The following is an 18,579-nucleotide window of genomic DNA, read 5'->3' as shown; positions in this document are numbered from 1 at the left end:
ACTAGACTTTTACTAGACTTTTCGTCGAACGTTACACGCACAAATAATTTTTCACCGTTTTACAAGCATATCGTTTCCGATCATTTCTTTATAAACTAGACTGACGTTTTCCCAAACGCTGCCGTATCGTATCGAGACCAATTACGGAGATCTGTAATCGTTAGTTTTTCATTAACTACGCATTAACGGTCAACCAACGTCGTACTACCTTCAATAGACCAATTTTCTCCTTCTCCTTTATACCGTATATAGGCAGCGTTACTATCTTTTCACTGTCTCCTAGCGCGTACTCTCTTAGATTGAAATTGGCGTACCTAAGATTATTTTGCGGAACCAATATACATATATTATACATCGAGCAATTTCCAATTATACAAATGAATATTATCTTACCCGATTTCTACGCATTCTTTCGTGTCATCCTCCTCAGGAAGGGGTTCGGAAACTACGATAAATCTTATGCTCGGGTTAGTGGACTCGTTGAGCATCGCTCGCAAAATGTTATCTTGCACCGCGTGACGTTTTTCGTCTACTTGAAATTCTGTAATTAAATTCACAAGAAAAGCAATCTCTTCCGATTGTTAAAGAGGAAGTGTTTGTTTCGTTACTTTTTCGAAAATTGAACGTCAGTTTTTGGTCGGGCGACGTGGGTTTCTGCACCGAGATCGTTTCCATATCGGAGCCGCAGTACCCAAGAAAGGAAAATTCGACGTAAAGCAGCTGTATATCCTCGTCCTCCATCACAAAACTTTTCGGGAACAGAATAATATTGACGATTTCGATGGCGATCGTGTCTTTTTCGATAGACTGCAACAAGCAAAAGAAAAACTAGCGTTGTTTCAAGGATTTTCTAGCCTAAAATACTAAAAAACAGATATTCTGTTTTTTTTTTCTTTTTTTAAATATTTCGAGTAAGAGATCCCACAGAGAACCCTTTAACGAGGATACAAGTAAAATGTTTGAAAGTGAAATTCATACGCCGTCGTTGGAAGTCTCGCTGTCGTAATTGTTCTGGTTCTCCTTACTATTGGGCCCTGCAATTCATTCTCGTAAATAAACCACGCTTACGCGTAGCGAGAAACATGAACGCGAAGCGTGTAATTACTGAATGCGGTGGTGAACGCGAGTATGCTTTTCCGTTTGTACTTGTCCCAATTTTTCTGCGAGAAAACGTTGGTAACTTCCTGGAACGACTCGTTCGAATTATTCTGCGTCAGCAACCTATCGCGTACGTTCTGTATAATGAAAATTTCGTAATATTAAAATTATCCACGGTGCACCACCTTTCAAGTATCCGATTCTATTCTCTTAGGCCAGCTTAGCATTATTTATAGTAATTTAATTGTCCTCGATAATTTTCAAGAATGTTCAACACTTTGAAAATGACACGCTCTATCCGCACGTATTATAAATACTGTAACAAAGATATATTCAAGTAAAGTTCGATCTTTGGTCCTTACGTTAGCGATATCGGCGTTGAACTCTGCTATACTCAATGACTCTGCTCGTGTTTCCGTTTCTTTGTTTACATCGTTGATCGGTGGCTCGGGCTGCTCTCTAATAAAACGCGTGTCTTTCGATCAATAATAATTGAAAGCAGAAATGTGCTGAGAATACAACTAAAAAGTAAAGATCGATTACTTTTCTTGTAATCGATGATGATGCCGATACCGGTGCCGATCATCCAGGATATCAGGATCATTTTCAAGTACTTGTTCTGCTTTCATCGATTGTTCGTAAGGATTCGATAGACGAAGATCCGTATCGGTCACCTTCATTACGGTCAAAATGTCGTCATCAGCCCCAGCCGATTCGCTATCGCCGTTTACAGCCAATTTACCTTTATGTAACGTACGTGGTGCATACATATATGTATTGTATTATACAATTATAACGATGCTAAATTATAAAGCGAACCAAGATCACCGTGTTTCATCACCGATTCTACAGCTTTGGATTCGGATCGTTGGAAATTATTGCTAGATTTCTTTACCGAATACACTCTGTTCACCTTTACTTGTTTCAAATGGCATGGACGATTGCAGAAAGATGTCATCCTTGGACAACTCGTAAGCCAAATGTTTGTCCGCGCCTCCCTCCTTTAATACGTACAAGCCATTTTTCGAGGGCGCGGCCGCGGCCGCGGCCGCGTCATGTTTCCACGGTGGTTCCACCGCTTCGGGTACATTCTCCCCGATGACTCGATGATACTCCGGTTGACCGTTCAAGTTCCGTTTTCTCTTGAAAGCCTCCACCTTCTCGAGGTCGCAACTCAGTCTGACCCAGAGGGACAATTGTCCAAAAGTGGTGCCAAGCGAGCAGGGAATCACGCCGTTCACCGGAGCGATATAGTGCAGCTTGTTCTGGGGATAATCCAGAATGTCCTTGATACACAGCTTTCCCGCAGCTACCACGTAGCTGTCATTGTCCTCGTGGTAGACGTTCACTTGAAACATGACAAACTCCAAGAGAACGTAATTGAAGAAGGAATGGAGATCTGGGATTCGGTAAACAAACGAGGAATTGAAGTTCAGCTTGGAACATTTTAACGTCGGTGTGTACGCTGTCTCCTGGTTCCATATGTCCCAGCTTACGAACAACGATACGTTTTCTAGGTTACTCTCTCGAAAAAGGATCTGTTTAGCCTAGCAATGTTCAACAGAAAAATCACTCTTTTCTTTATTCTTTTTCATTTTACTACGATACTGTGTGTATATCGTAAGTAAGATGTATTAAACACTTATCTGCTACTCCGATGTTTATTCCAACTTTGAAAATTACCTGTTCGTCCTAAATTCATCTCTACTTACAAAGAAACACCGTGTATAGCGATATACGTATATCTTTATATAATATTGTACTAACAGAAGTTGAGAGTTGCAGAGATAAGATATGAAGTTCCATCAGACCCTGACCATCTGTTATTACTAACGGAAACGAGTCGGACGCGGAACTGGAAACATCGGCGCACTCGTTCGGGCAGTTTACGCTACAGAATGATTCCGCTTTTCGGCTCTTGGCGTCATCTATTATTTCCTTTACCTAATCCCAAGTACATTATCCATGCTTTAATATTTCCGTCGCGAGAATTTCGGAATATTTCAGCTCTTACTGATGAAATGCCAACTGCGTTGTTCAAAGAACAATCGTTGTCCAATAATTCTCTACATTTGTTCAACTGGTTCACGTATTCGCGCAACGATTTATCGTCATCGGAATCGTTCTTCGTTTTTGGAAATCTCTTGTTCCTTTCCCAAGATCTATATGGGCCTGCCTCGTTTTCGTCCAGCAATTTACTTCCAAAAATGAAAAAACAATTATCACTGGAACATTCTTCGATCTTTTTCAAGAAAAACTTGTAGATTCTTTTTGAATCGGTAACACGATCGTACTTAACGGGTTAAAACCACGAATATTCGTTACCGTGTTATGTACATCGTGCCGAGACCATCCTGTATGCAACTATGACCGAAAGAATTGAACGTATCGGTTTGAACGTTTTCTGGAACGTTGTTGATTGTCATCGATCGTAATTTACGTTGGGAATTTCGATTATCGGCTGTAGATGCAGCGTGCGACTTCCTGTGACCGTCGTTACAACAACGGTAATCGCAATCAGAACTAAAATTGCAGCGTATCGTGTCGTTGCAATTACAATCTCTAGTTTCGGAGAACCTGGTAATTTGATTGCGCCACTTGACATTCGGAAACATTTTTCTTCTCATTTTTTCTTGGCGTGGTTTGTTATTAATGTTCGAGCAGGATTTCTTTATAGCACAACCGGATCCTATTAGACTGGTTGTCGTCCTTAAAACTCTCTTGGTTTCGTTTAAAGCCTCGATATTTAAGGAATTACTAGTGGCGTGCTGATCTTTGAGTGCTACATTTAAACATTTTTTCGAACCTCGACCGATTCTTTCGCCGATACTGTTATTCGTGTCATTCGAGAATTGGTGCTCGACTGTCGTTGGCCGATACAAATTAGCACCTTCGGGCATCGTACCCGAGATACAATATTCTTGTAGTACGTTAAATAAAAGAGACAAGAATTTATCGGTATCGGGAGGTTGGTACTCCAAACGATCAGCGGAACTTGGGTATTTCTCGTTTTTCTCTTGCCGAGATTCGCGTTGGAATGCTGGACTTTCTTTGAGCGCTCGACTAAACGTTTCTGCATCGCTGCAACACAATCTAACAATAATTTTTGAAGGTGGCGTGATAGGATAGGGAGTTTAAATAAATGGATCGAAGAAACGTTTCTTCGAGAAACGTTAATTTTTCAACGGTTGTTATTATTGTAACACCGAAACATATATTACAACGTAACGAGGATCGCACAAAGTAGTAACACCGATACACATACGCATACATTCGTTTTACAAGAAAGGCGAACGTAAAAACTGTAAAAGACCATTCATCGAGAATGTACGGCAATACAAAATTTGTTTAAGAGTTTTGCGGCCACCCACCACCACCGCAGTTACTCGAACACTTATCTACGTATATTTTATTATACAGGGTGTTTATATTTATAGTTATTGCTCCACCCTGTATATTATTTTATCTCATCCTTCGAGCGAGCAATTGAGATACTTTTAAAGACCAATCTGGAAGCTTGACGATACGATCGCTACATCTATTGCTCTTGGAACAACGATGTTAAACTTTGTCAAGAATCTCTATATCGGCGAACGAATAGAATATTCTTCGGCTCGTTAAATGTCCGCTGCTCGATATTGAATAAATTGCTACGCGAAATCAAGTATTTTATCGAGACTGATCGGTAGCCGAAAAGTCTTTGTCAGCAATTAGAATCGCCGAAGAGCAGTTTTTCAAGGGAGACAACTTGCCTGTGTCTCTGGTTTAGATCCAGGATGTCGTTATAGTCTACGTCGTTAGCCACATCCTTGTAGGCGAATCTCGCTGCATCTAGGGGTGTATTAATTTGTGCTTGTTCCAGAAGCTTCAACATCTTCTCTGGCGTCAAAGGATTCTCCTTAGATATCGTCCTTTCCGTTTTCTCCTGGATGACGAGCTTTTCTCGTGGTTCGTCCTGTGATTTCTCTTCGATGCCAGGCGTCATGGCTGATGTCACTTGATCTTTTGTGTTCACGGTGATCAGTTCAACCGCGTACTCTGTTTGCACGGATTGGTCTATCGGTTTGGAGGCTTGCAGTCCTCGAGTAACGTAAATCGTCTCTTCCAATCGTACTATATTCTTGGATTCTTCGCAACACTTTCGGCACGTTGTTACCAAATCGGCATTGGATTCCTTTCGCTGGTATCTGTCGGTCGTTGTCGAGAGTTTTTTATCGGGCTGCTTCGTTGATATCTGCGTTGCCTTCGACGTTTCCTGTTTCTCGGTCTGAGAATGAGTTTGAAAAGACTGTAAAATAACGCAAGTATCGTTTGTTGAGGTGATTATTTAAACGAATCTATTACTTTGGAAATAAACTGACCGTCAACTGTACCATTAAACTGTCCATGTTCTTTTGAAGTTCGTCAAGTTTTTCAAGTAATTGCTCGTTCGAGATTTGCAGAGCTACGATGTTGGTTTGCTCGGCATTGAAAGCAGTTTTTAAAGCTTCCCGATCATGACGCTGCTCGTTGACCGTTCTTTTCAGTTCTAGGTTCTCCGATTCAACGTCACCCTTCTTGGAACTGAGTGCTATAAGTTCGCTGTTGTGTTGCTGTAATATTTTCAGCTCGTTCACCAAGTCCTTTATCTGCTCGTCCTTCTCTTTCAACGAGAATTGAGAATCTTTCGTCGTCAGCATCTGTTTTTCGATCTCTGATAACCGCCTTTTCTCTGCTAAAAGCGCCTTTGTAGTCTCTTGGTTGTTCCTAATTGTGTTTATACAAGGGTTGCGATTGTTTTATTTATTTCAACTCGAAAACTTTCAAGCATCTCAACGCAAAGTCGCAAAAAGAGAGAGAGAGAGAGAAAAAGAGAGTAGCGAGAAACTCGTAATGCAACGGGTGAACATTGTTCGTTGAGTGCTAAACTACGCCGCGTGCCGATGCACAAGCAAAATATGTATAAGTAAGAGGTTGAGCGTACTTGGTCGTCTCCTCGAGCATCCTGTTTAGACCGTTAATTTGCGCATTCAACGACTCGTTCGTGTTCCGTGCGACTATCAATTTATCATTCAGCTGCTTCATTTGTCGCCAGCATTTTATGTACTCGATATTCTCAGCGACTTTCTCCCTCCGAGCAGTAACCGTATACGCGGACAGTTCTTTTTCCAGCTGCGCTATCCTGCAGGACATCTCTTTCTTTTGCGCCTCCAATTCCTGTTCGAAACCAACATTCGACTCCAAGCGTTTAACTTTCAAGTATTTCCAATGTATGACTATTACCTGAATTTTACTTCGCGCTTCGTAGTCGTCGTTAACGGTCTCGACGATGCAGTGACAAGACGGTATCTTGGTGCGGCTGTTCTCGCTTCGACACGTTCTAAAACAAGGATCACGACGATCAGTGATTTATAGATCGTCTCGGATCGCTAGTAATACGAAATATAACGGTCCGCACTTACATGCGCCCGGAAGATGGCCTAGTTTGGGGATTGCGGCTCCTCGATGACGATCTACCTGTTACCGCATGACTCAACAGTTGATTTCTCAACACAGAGATTTTATCTTTCAGCTGGAACATCGATTAGTAATGCACCTCTTTTACATAAACTTTTATACATGGTAATTGTTAGTTTTCTTTAAAAGTAAAGTTAAATTCGTAGAGTTAAGCAGTTGAATTTCGGTATTTCGATCAAGTTCAAATGTTCACCCCACTACCTTCGAGTTTTCGAGTTCAAGGGCGATTATTTTATTTTTGTCCTCGTAAACGTCCAAAGCGACGGTACAGTTTCTTGGATTGGCAGTCACTCTCATCAGCTTCGTCGCCAATCGTTTGATCTTGTCTTCCTGACAGTTTGACAGTTTCTTCAATTCGCTTGCTTCTTCGAGCAGTCGTAAATACTTGTCTTCCAGCTGGTAACGATCGAGCTTATACACAAAATGCCGTTCTCTGGGATCTTTGGTATGTTCAATGTGAAAATAAGAAAATAATATCAGCTTGAATTTGCCGAAGACATTGCACTAATATTTGAAAACATGAAAAGATTACACAGTTAGTTCTCGATATTTTCTCTCTCTTTCCCTATATAGTATATACGTGTATGTGAATCGAGGTCTTACTGTATACTTTTCGAGTTGGATACACTAATTGATTAATGTAGTATCGAATCGATAGTAAAAGGTAACAAGTAATATTTTGATAAATTTTTTCATGAAATACACACCTATATTACTGCGACAGGTATCCGCGCAGGAGCCTTCCCTCACAGGCAAAATGTCTCGATTCGGATCGTCCGCCATATCTTGAAAATCCTGTTATATTAGACTTTACCGTTCAATCAAATAACATGATTGATTTTGTTTGGAAATCTAGCAATATTTAATTAATTTTATTTTAACGATAATTCCAAGATTGTAATGAAAGAGAAGAGGAACAAAATATTTGCAAGTTGACAAACATATTTAAGGACGACGCGAATGCGCGGTACAATATGGCTCGAACTCGAACCCATGTTTCCTCTCAATTCGAGAGCTATTCAAATTTTGGCGGGTAAACCAGATACCCAGCAGCGACGAACTTTCGATGAAAAGTATGATTTTCTGATGCGGTTAGAAGGGAACATTACACGAATCAGCCGCGATATCCTGATAAAACGTGATATCTGGCTGTATCAATATGTAAGTATATGTATTGGAACCAGAATCTAGAAGGCAAAACCACGGCTGACTAGGAAGGGGCAATAATCGTAGTCGAGATTCATCTGGAATTTATCATGTTCTGTGTGATACCGATACTCTGTCTTCCTATCGTAGATATCGAATACATTTTGTAATTATTTTATCGGCATTACTTGAGAGGTTTCTACGAATATTTGTCTATTTAACATTGCGTACATCGCGTATATCGCATTCCGCAGAAACGTTGAAAAAGAGAATGATATTGTTTGTAGGTTGGTTTGGTGTGAAAATGATGATGTGGTAACATAACAGGTATTCGATGAAAATCCTACTAAATATGTTTGATATAGTCGATGACGAGTTACGAGTTATGTCCCGTTTGCGATGCGTCACCGGGTATATAGGGCAGTGCTTCGATACGCCGGTACAACCTGCACTGCACTAACCTTGGTTTGACATCGCGGAGTGTGCGTGCCAGTGGAAAGGTAAGATGGCGGCGGATGGAGATGTGATTCCTGATCAAGAAAAAGTACGAATAGTTTCGGACTTTATACTGCATTCGCCACCAGGCGAATTCAACGAGGTATTCAATGATGTGAGGGTCTTGTTGAACAACGACAACCTGTTGAAGGAGGGTGCATCTGGGGCATTTGCTCAATACAACAAGGATCAGCTCACGCCTGTTAAGGTATCATCATCGACCTTTCCGACGATCTTCAACGATTTTTTATGATAGTAACCGCTACGCCGTTCGGTATTTGTGGCATTAAAGGGTCACGGTGTCTCAGGAACGTCCGGTATCAAATTTCAACGTCTAATAGCGTGCCTAATCGGGCAACACGCGTCCGGGATTTCGACAGGTGACGTTGACTTTTTAGTGAAACTGGAGCGCGAATAATGTTCATCTGGTTCCTGTGATTGTTTATATCAAATATCGTCCAACTTGTATACGACAGTTATTACGCGAGAATCTTCTTGAAATTTCGATCGTGATTGTGCGCCACTGTATAGTTAATTTTAGTTACATATGGTGCTGGTTTTTCAAAGAAAATTTACAGAATCCATTGTTAATTTTTCTTCGCTTCCCGTTCGGTCAAATTTTCGTTTCATTATTTGAACGTTATGTATTTTACAATAGATTCGGTTAAATTCCATTAAGGTTAGTTATAGATTTGCTACAAAGGTATTTTGCATCTAAATTTTTTGCTACAACATCGACATAATTTAAAGCTTTCGCGTTATACCTAGTAATTTATTCTACGTTTGGCTTCAGATCGAAGGAAGCGAATATCCTGCGCTTATAACGGAACACAATGACTTAGGCGGACAGAGGTTTTACGATGCCCGTAGTAAGCAAAGTTTTAAATACGATCATCTTAGAAAGGAGGCCCAAGATTACGAACCATACGAACCGGATTCCATAGCCGAACCTTGGAGGTCAGCCTTTCAAGATGAAATAACGACTTATACTCAAAGTCATTATAGACACGGCGCGTGTTCAGTTTTTGGAAAGAGTCAAGGAGGTATTACCAGTTTTTTTGGGTAACCGTAAGTTATACACTTCCACGATAAGAAGTGAAAATAACGAATAGCGTTTTCGTTTGCATAGGTAATATTACGCTAACAGCTTGCATAGAAGATCATCAGTTCCAACCTAAAAATTTTTGGAATGGCCGTTGGCGTTCTGTGTGGACTGTGAGTTTTAGTCCAAGTTCTGGAAATGCGGAACTAAGAGGTAGCCTTAAAGTACAAGTTCATTATTACGAAGATGGAAATGTACAGCTGGTCAGTAGCAAAGAAGTAAAAGAAAGCTTACCAATTTCAAACGAGAAACAAACAGCCAAGGAGTTAATACGACTGGTTGAGGAATCAGAAAATGACTATCAAACTGCTATTTCGGAAAACTACCAAACCATGTCTGACACAACCTTCAAGGCCTTACGAAGGCAATTACCCGTTATGCGAACGAAAATTGACTGGAACAAAATTGTATCGTACAGTATTGGCAAAGAGCTTAAGAGTCAATAGAACTAGATTTTTTTATATAATATTAAGAGAAATAATTAAAAAGCGCATTTTGCTGCATGGGTGAAGTCTGGAGGTGTGATGTGCATGGGAGCAAATGTAACGATGCTATATAAACTTTGGTTAAAGATGTTTGACTGAAACTCATGCATGCCACTCAAGGTTCCTCTGGACCCCTTAATTATCTTATTGCAAAAGTTTAAGCAATAGAGAAAGGAATCTTCGTAATCATCGGTTGCTTGAAAAAGAGACAAAAATAGACACTTTTATTACAATATACTATTGCTTTTTTACTCATTTTTATAAGTTCTATATTAACGATTTCTAACTGCTCAATAACTATGTTTACTATCTTGTATCTTATTTTTAACGGATTTCATAAGCAAGTCTTTTGCTGTAACGTTGATTTCATACATAATACAATTTACGTGCAGGTTAGAGATACTCATCCGCATTATAAAAATATTCTTTTTTTTTTTACGATATTCAGTCAGAGTAACATTAATCGATACGTTAATCGTACGTTAATGGATGTGTGTTACATTTGCTTATAGAATCACTAGCATTTAATAAATTTACACTCTTGGGGTAACGGGGATCCTTGGTCTTACTTTTTGTAAGCATTTTTTAATTAGAATTATATTTAGTGAATCAAACTATGTCGAATCTGTAATTAATAGCCAAAATCAAATATGAATTAGCAATCCGGAGTGAAATATTGGAATTCATTAATGCATTTAATGGATTCATTCAAAGTTTATCAATTAGATAGTAATCTATACTGTTGGTATCAAACAGATATAAATTATTTAATTTATAGTTTCATGATCTCGTGCAATAATTAATTTTTAATGTGAACGACAATTTCTGGCGAGTTGCATTTATCGAATTTATCCATTACGATTAATTAGATGGATTATTGTCTTATTGATAATTTGGATGAATATATCCTTCTACTCCGTAAATTCCATACTATGCAATTTATTGTGTTTGCAGTCTGGAGTAGAAGGTTAAATACCTTTCTCTTTGTTTTTAATCGCATCGATATCGTGGCGTTAGCTGTCAGAGTATAATGTAACGTGAAATGTTACACGATCGAAAGGAAGTTGCTGTCTAACATGTGAATGTTCGGTCAGCCTAACGAAATCATCGAGTTAAAAAAACTTGGATTAGTAACAATTAAAATTTCGATTCGTTAGTTGCACAATAATACAATTTTTTCTAACACTTAAGCCTTGTAACACCTAAAAAGCACAATAACACATCTCGTATATCTTGAAATGAATATTATTACCGTACTGGTTTCATGCTATGTACAAATATAATAGCATGCTGGGGCCACAGGTGATGTCAAAATATGTAATATCAAATGGAATAGGTATGTCTATCTTTGATTTGCAATCTGGTACGCAATGCCATTACGTGTTCATACCATTCGATACACAAAATATACATATAAAGGAGATCGTAACTCTACAAATATCGGTGGGCAAGGCCTACTATTTTTGTCCAATTTTATATTTCATAAAGTATAAATTTATACATTTTTGTTAAGATGTATTGTTTTACAATAAGTATGTCTATTATGGCAGATACGTTGCAAAGTTTAACGATACCGAATAAAATAAATGTTAATCATTGCAACTGATCTAATCAACTAATTTCTGTGTTAATTATATCGTAGTTGTATGGATCATTTGTATCGAATAATGATGTTGGAAAATCTTTTGGTGCTATCGCTTACCACACATTACACAACCAGACATGTACGCGGAAACGGAAACTAACAAAGTACATAATGCATTGTACATTGTAGAATGTAGCCTATAGCCCGCTGGAGCCTTAATCTGTTCACTTTACGTTGAGGGGGTATTATGTACATATGTTATTTGAATGAATGAATGCGACGAAGCACACTACCATTTGACTTTTCAGACTGTAGGATTCGAAACATGTTTGTAATATTATTCATATTTTGTAAGTTACATCGTAATTCAAAAACTTTTATTTAATCATGCCATTTGACAACTTTTCAAAGAAATTTTTCGAGCAAAATACAAGAAAAACAATCTACGTATAAGACTATAAAATTGTTTTATTAGTTGTGGAAAAGGAAAGTTGGAGAAACGTGCAGCGATGATACAACAAAGTAGTATACTAACTATCGCAATAATTGAAATTTTATATGTAAATATAAATGTGCATATTATTTAAACATTGTAATTTGTGTTACGTATGTAAATTACAAATGAAGCGTTGAAGTTTCGAATCTTATCAAACTTTACAGAAAATAGTTGCCTATGATAATAAAAATTAGGTATTACCTACAATCGAGTGTATCGTAAAATAAGAAACGCATGTCCTTATGTAAAAACTTAAACACAGAATACATTTATCAGTTAAATTATGTATTATTAAATGTTATGATTGATTAAATAAAGTGACACAACACTTTATGTTTCGACTATTAACTTTCAAAACTATAAATTACGTTCGATGTGGATAATAAATTTTAACTCTGTAACAAATTATAATTTTCACACAGAGAAAGCAAGAAGAATAATTTTACTTAAATTATTAATGAATATATGGTAATAATAGAGTCATGGAATTATTTGGATGAAGAAAAAGAACACAGGAAATGTGCCACGTACATTTTATTTTCATACTTAATAAAATGTTACGAAATAAACTATGATAGAAGAATGTATAAATAAAATTGTATCATAGCATCATGGAAAATAACCTCAAATTTTGGTATTAATATTATAAAATAAAAAAAAAATATTAAGCATCATCTAATATGCACAACTCGGTTATATTTTAAAATTATTTTCCTGCAATTTCTCATACTAAATTTACGAGTTCTCTTATTAGCGTGCTTCATCTAAGCAGACGCAGTGTACATGTGCTGTTGTGCGTTATGTTTCAAAGAATACTTTTAATAAAAACTATACGATTACAATATTTAAAGTTCTTACCTTCCTTTGACGTATTACAAAATTCTGAAACACTGGTACAGTAATACCAAGTTAGTCATTTATGCACATAATTAAAAGATGATCCAAGAAACGATCCCACGAATTTTGACATTGACAGCCATGTTTGTTTACAACGGAATTGTTGCTAACGCGCCATGGATCATATGTCACGTGATAGAATCATACCGATAGCGCCATCGGTGGGGGAATTTAAGCTTGTAGTAAAAGTAGTTTCTACTGCGTACACTAGATGACGCGACAAATTTATTACATACCGACGTTACAGTTTTTCAATGGTGGCGACTCCAAGCGGCGAAAAATCAAACTAATTTTCGGAATTTGGTCAGCGCCTCTATCGGGAAAACGCCCATGTTTGTCCTCGAATAGTTCCCACTGCATCCGTTAGGTAGCGCCATTTGTCTAATTAACTGTAGATGGTAAGTTGTTTTTCATTTCACGACAAACTTGGGCATTTTCCCACCGCATGGCGCGCAACTGTGTACATGTGTGCATGCGTTATGTTGTCGAGGCGACAGGCGTTCTCAGTGGCTGTCAGGCAGTGATTAATTTAATATTTACTGATTAATTTTTAATTAGACGAACTGTAATATTATATGTAACAATGACTCTAATGCCGAGAGAATCCGGCCATCAAATAGCAATGCTATCTAAAAATGTTTTCCTCCAAGAATTAGGAATTAAAAATATAACCTATGTAGTAAGTAACTTTTGTTTCTTCAATTTATATTACAATTCTATCGTGTAAAAACAAGTACAGAATATTTGATTGCACTGCAATTAATTATCTTTTAATAGAAACGATAAGGTTATCCTTTTTCACAGATTTTAGAAGACCTCAAGAATCGGAGAATAAATACAAACAATTTTTCCCAGTTTCAATTTCATCCTTCTCCCGAAGATCACGGGGCTGTCGATTGGATATTCGTCTTAGATACATTGAATTATTCGTTTTGGAGCAAATCGGATTCTCCAAAGTGGACCGTCAATGGCCAGACAGGATATTTTGCATTGTGTGCTTCTATTAAGAGGGCGATGGATGTGAGTCATATTCTTTTATAATCTTAACAAAAGCACTCGACCATAGAACTAATTTTATCTAAAGTTAAGCTGGTTTTGATAAATATATGAATAATGATGCTATGTTGCAACAGCCTTAATGGAATCTTTAATTATTTGACATCTGCACTTTTCTGTAGGTGTAGAAGCTGTTTCAGAAGTTTCTATAGTTTTTATCGTAGACACAGATTCTCCTATTGTTTCCAATTCAGGTTTTTCTTCTTCGTCTATTTTTGTCTTTAATCGTCTTCTCTTACCTGTTCTTCTTTTACCACTTTTACCACTTTTACCACTTTTACCACTTTTACCACTTTTATGAACAGTATATTTTTTCTTTTTCCTTGCTTTTGAATTTTTTTCTTTCGTTTTGGTGTGTCCATCCTTTGCTATCTTCCTCTCATTTCTTTTTTTCGACATTGTATTCTTATTTTCTTTCATTGTTTTTTTCTTTGTTTGCGATACTTTTTGATTGGGATACTTAATACGCTGTAGGATATAGTTTCTATCGAGTTATCTAGGTTTGGTTACATGATTTATCAGATTGCCAAAACAATTTAGAAATTCTATCACCTTATCTGTATCGCGTTTCATCGGAGTGGTATAAGCATGCATAAGCTTGGATCGATGTCCCCTTTCGTCAGATTTTACAGATGATACTGGATTCTGCGATATGATTTGTGGTGTTAATTTTAGTTAAATAGTTGAATTTTTATTAAAAAAAATACTTATGTATCGAACGTTTCTGATATTTATAAATTTAAATGGAATACTTTGTCAACATGGTCGTTAAAACCTTTCTCGCAGCAAATTCGTTCCCCACCTGCGTAGCGTCTAGCCAAGTAACACCTTACGAACATTTTCACATCCTTCAAGAGTCCTACAAATTAAATTATCACGTTTATCAATGTCCGTATGTTAAACTCTCAAGTACTCGGTAACAAGTACTTTTCATTCTTTCTGTTTCTCGGTTTATTTTATCATTATACGCTCGTATAAAGTCTTTGCGTCGATCGTCTATACATTGTAACAGAAATTGCTCTTTTTCAATGTGTTTCTTCTGAAATTCGTGTCTTTTTTCCCATCTAAAATATTACGACAAATGTTAGAGAGAAAAAAAAAAGAAAAATATTAGCGACAGCTAAAGAAACTTTCTTTAAATTAATTTACTTGGATATCACAACTGTAATACTTGAAACATTGATGCATACTTTTGTTGTACCAATTTTCGTTTCTCTTCTTGTTCATGCGATACTCGCATTTCCCTAGTTTTTTTGCGTATGCGTTCTTTTCTTCTCCATTCTAATAGAGTTTGAATTATTTTATGTCGTTCACGATCTGCTGCAGCTTTTTGTTTCTGTCGAATATGTTCTGCTCGCGTTTTACTCTTAATACGTTGCAAGTTTTGAACTTGTTGTCTCCTTAATAACAACATGTGTAACCTTTCTTCGACTTTTTGTTGCTTCTCTTTTTGTTTTTCAAGTCTGAGTTTTTCAGCAATTTTACGATTTCTGATAATCGTTCTCCTCAATTTCATTAACTTGTCTCTTTCTTTTAATCTGATGATGGAAATTGTATGGTAACGTTTATAAATATTATGTACGTATATGGTCATCTGTAACTCGATACATGTTTTCGTGGTTACCTTCTCACTTCCTTCTGTGCTTGTTCTTGCGCATACCGAATAGCTCTTTCTTCGGTGGACCATTTCGATCTTTTATTTAGTTCCTTCCTTATACTGTCGCAGTGTAACTTTCGTAAATACTTTCTGTACATATTATAATCGCGCAACGAGCACTTTGCATCTAAATTCTTTGTAACAAGTCCAGTTTTGATTAAATGTTGAATATTATTCGGTCTGGAGAAGTAAGGAACTAAATGCTTATCGTGCAGGGAGTCATAAGTTAATTCCATTTCGTAGCAGTAAGGATCGCTCAAGTTAAATTCTGCATCCGGTGCCGAAATCCATAACTCTTTGCCAATTTTACGTCTGGTAAAATTATAAGCACCTTCTGGTCCAGGTACCATTGGAATCTTTGACTCTAATGGCATTACTTTCCATTTTGGTAGACCAAAATTTGGAATAGCACCTTTAGGTTTAGGAATCGATTCGATAAGCTTGTCCAAACCTCTGATACGAATAAATAGGACAGAAAGAAGAAATGGAATTAATTGTGAAAATATATTTGTAGATTTTACCTAATAAATGCTCACGTGGGCCTTTTAAGACTAATTATGTCGGTAGTATGTTTATCGCACGTTGACATCATTTTATTGGCCAGAAAGCGAAACGTTTGGTCAAAAACGATTCTTGAGAAATTTGACGAGAAAATATCGTTTCATCGTTATTCGTGTACGCGTTCAACTTCATTTGTTTTTACAAATCAAATGTGTTTACGTTGTTTTAAAAATAGTTTGAATATGTATCGTGTATCGTGTATCGTTTCATTGAAAAACATCGTAAAACGCTTAATTTATTATACATCGAACAGGAGGGAAAACCTATAATCGACCCAAAGTATTACTCTCGCATAACAAGGTGCGACGCCGAGCAGATTTTTCGGGGCGATAATACAGCTACCATTCCACTTTTAGACGAAAGAATAAAGTCATTGCGAGAAGCTGGAAAGATTTTGTTAGAAAACTATCAAGGTACTTTAGTTGTATACAAACAAAATTAAAAAGAGAAGAAGAAAAGAATAACGAAAGTGTATAACATTTGTCTTTAAAGGATTTGATAAATTGTAAAGTTATAGACTGGACAGTGAAATGCTTTGTAAATATGTAAAAACGGGCTCGAGCGTGCTTTTTCTGAGCAAATTATCATACTTGATTCGCTACAATTCGTTACACTTTGCTAAGTATTGTATTGTCTGTGATGCTGCAAGCTGAATCGTAAAATGTTGTTCGATCGTAGGCACCTTCACGGAATGTATCAAATTGTGTTCAGGTTCAGCGGAAAAGTTGCTGAAACTTATCGTGAACGAATTTGTATCGTATCAAGACGAGGCTGACTACCAAAATCTTCGAGGTAGGTGTGCCAGGCCGAAAAGGCAAGGCTAACCCTGTTATCTTTAAGCTCGATACACTAGTAAAGTATCGATTTGTCGAAACCGTAAAGATAACGGTGTTACGTTATATCGAGTCAGTCGCTTACGAGCGAACGCTTTCCTTTTAGTAAGTTTCTACAAGAGGGCACAAATATTGGTGGCCGATATTTGGACTTGTTTCAACGGAGAGGGAATAGGTGAATTCCACGATATAGACTATATCACGGCATTCGCTGATTACCGTATTCCTCAAGTTCTCTTGCACTTTGGGGTGTTACGTTATAGCAGTGGACTGCTATATAGGCTTCAGTGCGGTAAGTTTTCTTGCAAACGAATTGTTCACTTTCAGTGCGGCCATTACACCAGTAGTCCCCGAAGAGTATGTGATCGTACACAAGTGCGTTGATCGTACGTAAAAGTGTTACGACGTTACGACTTTGCAACTACCGAACGAGCCATTCGATGAAAGAGAGCTTCTACCGTTAGAATAGAGTGTAGCACGTTACACCTTTTACCCTGACATTTGCAGATGAAGAGTTAGAAAACGGCGGGGATGACGAAATTGAAATTCGCGGATGCTCGATAAGGGCTGTCGAGTTGATGAAGGAGGAATTGAGATATTTGATTGGTCGCGATCCGAATCTAAACTTAGAGAAAACAGATGTCAACGAGATATCGATAGATCACTATTTATGGAATTATCGACGGGATCACGCCGCTGAGCTAGACCGTATACCGTTCCATAAAACGAGATGCATATATTACTGAACATTTCACGCATTCCTATCATCCTAACGTTTCCAAAATCTTTTTGGAAACTCAACTATTTTTGCGATTAATAACAGGTAATACTATTGTAAGACGTTTGCAGTTTAACGGATTCATGTATTTTCGAACGTTCGAATAAAACTGAGCCACCGTGTGGTTTCCCGTGACCGTGACTTACCCACGATATGTACTTTTTTTTTTTTTTTAATCCTTAACCGTCTCGTTACACTCGTTTAAGCATGGAGAAACAGAGTACATAATACATTTCATACATTCATAGTTTTGCTATTTTATCAAAGGAACATCTCTCTTTCTGTCGACCGAATTTTTATAATTATTTACATATACATTGACATAAATTCTGACATTAATAAATAACAAACAACGCACATCTTACGTATTTAATTTGAAAGAAATTTCTATAAATCGGTATGAATTTCGCGATACAAGTTTATATAAATTTCTATGGATTATAAACTTGCCAGACTGAATTCATACTTTTTCAATGTATTTTTGTTCTATACACGAAGCAATTTAAACGATTCGAGTCACATATACATATAATATTTACAGTCGATCGCAAAAACGGCCATAAAATAAAGAATGTATCCGAAGAAAAATGTACGATTCAAAAAGTAAAGTAGATTTCAGTTGAAATTTCGCAAAGCGAACAATTATTCCCTCGTAAATTTCGAACATTCATTTTCTTTGGCTGATCGTTAACGTCATTTGGCACGAGCGCAATCGTATCCGCGATTGCTTTTAGTTTTATTTTCGACGATGCACTAAAACTAGAGGACGAACCATCGATTATTCGTTGAGCCTGTATCGTTTCGGTCAATTTAAATCTGTTCGATGTTTAACGATGTTGAGCATGCTTACACTCGGCAAGGATGGCAACTCGTTCGATATGCTTCGTTAAGTTA

At 37.3% G+C, this 18,579-nt stretch overlaps 4 protein-coding genes across 9 annotated transcripts; 2 read left to right on the top strand and 2 right to left on the bottom strand.

The window, feature by feature from the left end:
* Window positions 1-16: 16 nt before the first annotated feature.
* LOC128879970 (uncharacterized) lies at window positions 17-12,895 on the bottom strand. The gene is made up of 20 exons (XM_054129550.1): window positions 12,762-12,895; window positions 7,302-7,379; window positions 6,796-7,034; window positions 6,540-6,649; window positions 6,361-6,457; window positions 6,062-6,294; window positions 5,460-5,844; window positions 4,819-5,386; window positions 3,424-4,171; window positions 3,113-3,296; window positions 2,866-3,042; window positions 1,994-2,645; window positions 1,642-1,840; window positions 1,461-1,557; window positions 1,106-1,235; window positions 979-1,034; window positions 609-807; window positions 394-541; window positions 209-314; window positions 17-151 (listed from the first exon to the last, which is right to left on the bottom strand). The coding sequence occupies exons 2-20, from the start codon at window positions 7,375-7,377 to the stop codon at window positions 89-91; spliced, it is 4,467 nt and encodes a 1,488-aa protein (XP_053985525.1). The 5' UTR covers window positions 7,378-7,379; window positions 12,762-12,895; the 3' UTR covers window positions 17-88.
* On the top strand, window positions 7,674-12,236 carry LOC128880214 (F-actin-capping protein subunit alpha). 2 transcript variants are annotated; one of them, XM_054130042.1, is made up of 4 exons: window positions 7,674-7,755; window positions 8,028-8,443; window positions 9,029-9,278; window positions 9,365-12,236. In XM_054130042.1, the coding sequence occupies exons 2-4, from the start codon at window positions 8,246-8,248 to the stop codon at window positions 9,781-9,783; spliced, it is 867 nt and encodes a 288-aa protein (XP_053986017.1). In that variant the 5' UTR covers window positions 7,674-7,755; window positions 8,028-8,245; the 3' UTR covers window positions 9,784-12,236. The 2 variants fall into 2 exon arrangements, with proteins under 2 accessions (XP_053986017.1, XP_053986018.1); XM_054130043.1 differs by having other exon boundaries at window positions 7,704-7,935.
* A 383-nt stretch (window positions 12,896-13,278) lies between the features above and the next one.
* Window positions 13,279-17,806, top strand: LOC128880227 (queuosine salvage protein). Of its 2 annotated transcripts, none has more exons than XM_054130074.1 (6): window positions 13,279-13,479; window positions 13,605-13,820; window positions 16,328-16,487; window positions 16,786-16,866; window positions 17,014-17,199; window positions 17,415-17,806. In XM_054130074.1, exons 1-6 carry the CDS (start codon window positions 13,384-13,386, stop codon window positions 17,651-17,653), a joined length of 978 nt encoding a protein of 325 aa, XP_053986049.1. In that variant the 5' UTR covers window positions 13,279-13,383; the 3' UTR covers window positions 17,654-17,806. The 2 variants fall into 2 exon arrangements, with proteins under 2 accessions (XP_053986049.1, XP_053986048.1); XM_054130073.1 differs by having other exon boundaries at window positions 16,753-16,866.
* LOC128880228 (uncharacterized) lies at window positions 13,681-16,345 on the bottom strand. Of its 4 annotated transcripts, XR_008457783.1 has the most exons (5): window positions 15,481-16,345; window positions 15,047-15,394; window positions 14,659-14,920; window positions 14,409-14,501; window positions 13,681-14,324 (listed from the first exon to the last, which is right to left on the bottom strand). XR_008457783.1 is itself a non-coding variant. In XM_054130075.1 (3 exons), the coding sequence occupies exons 1-3, from the start codon at window positions 15,885-15,887 to the stop codon at window positions 14,740-14,742; spliced, it is 936 nt and encodes a 311-aa protein (XP_053986050.1). In that variant the 5' UTR covers window positions 15,888-16,345; the 3' UTR covers window positions 13,681-14,739. The 4 variants fall into 4 exon arrangements, 1 of the variants encoding a protein (XP_053986050.1); XR_008457782.1 differs by having other exon boundaries at window positions 14,409-14,920; XR_008457781.1 differs by having other exon boundaries at window positions 13,681-14,501.
* Window positions 17,807-18,579: the final 773 nt, after the last annotated feature.

Source organism: Hylaeus volcanicus, chromosome 7 (genome assembly GCF_026283585.1).
Source record: "Hylaeus volcanicus isolate JK05 chromosome 7, UHH_iyHylVolc1.0_haploid, whole genome shotgun sequence".
NCBI lineage: Eukaryota > Metazoa > Arthropoda > Insecta > Hymenoptera > Colletidae > Hylaeus > Hylaeus volcanicus.
Note: the sequence above shows the minus strand (reverse complement) of the source record. Positions and strands in the feature narration are given on the sequence as shown.

Bases quoted from the DNA above. Each gene is read 5' to 3' on its own strand.
- LOC128880214 (XM_054130042.1), top strand. From the start codon at position 8,246: ATGGCGGCGGATGGAGATGTGATTCCTGATCAAGAAAAAGTACGAATA. The intron at 8,444-9,028 runs GTATCATCATCG...GTTTGGCTTCAG, and splicing joins ATCAGCTCACGCCTGTTAAG to ATCGAAGGAAGCGAATATCC. The intron at 9,279-9,364 runs GTATTACCAGTT...TCGTTTGCATAG, and splicing joins TTTTGGAAAGAGTCAAGGAG to GTAATATTACGCTAACAGCT.
- LOC128880227 (XM_054130073.1), top strand. From the start codon at position 13,384: ATGACTCTAATGCCGAGAGAATCCGGCCATCAAATAGCAATGCTATCT. The intron at 13,821-16,327 runs GTGAGTCATATT...TACATCGAACAG, and splicing joins CTATTAAGAGGGCGATGGAT to GAGGGAAAACCTATAATCGA. The intron at 17,200-17,414 runs GTAAGTTTTCTT...TGACATTTGCAG, and splicing joins GCTATATAGGCTTCAGTGCG to ATGAAGAGTTAGAAAACGGC.
- LOC128879970 (XM_054129550.1), bottom strand. From the start codon at position 7,377: ATGGCGGACGATCCGAATCGAGACATTTTGCCTGTGAGGGAAGGCTCC. The intron at 5,387-5,459 runs GTCAGTTTATTT...GTTATTTTACAG, and splicing joins GTTTAATGGTACAGTTGACG to TCTTTTCAAACTCATTCTCA. The intron at 1,558-1,641 runs GTAATCGATCTT...GCGTTTTATTAG, and splicing joins CATCATCGATTACAAGAAAA to AGAGCAGCCCGAGCCACCGA.
- LOC128880228 (XM_054130075.1), bottom strand. From the start codon at position 15,887: ATGCCATTAGAGTCAAAGATTCCAATGGTACCTGGACCAGAAGGTGCT. The intron at 15,395-15,480 runs GTAACCACGAAA...TTCCATCATCAG, and splicing joins GCACAGAAGGAAGTGAGAAG to ATTAAAAGAAAGAGACAAGT. The intron at 14,921-15,046 runs GTATGCATCAAT...GTAATATTTTAG, and splicing joins CGAAAATTGGTACAACAAAA to ATGGGAAAAAAGACACGAAT.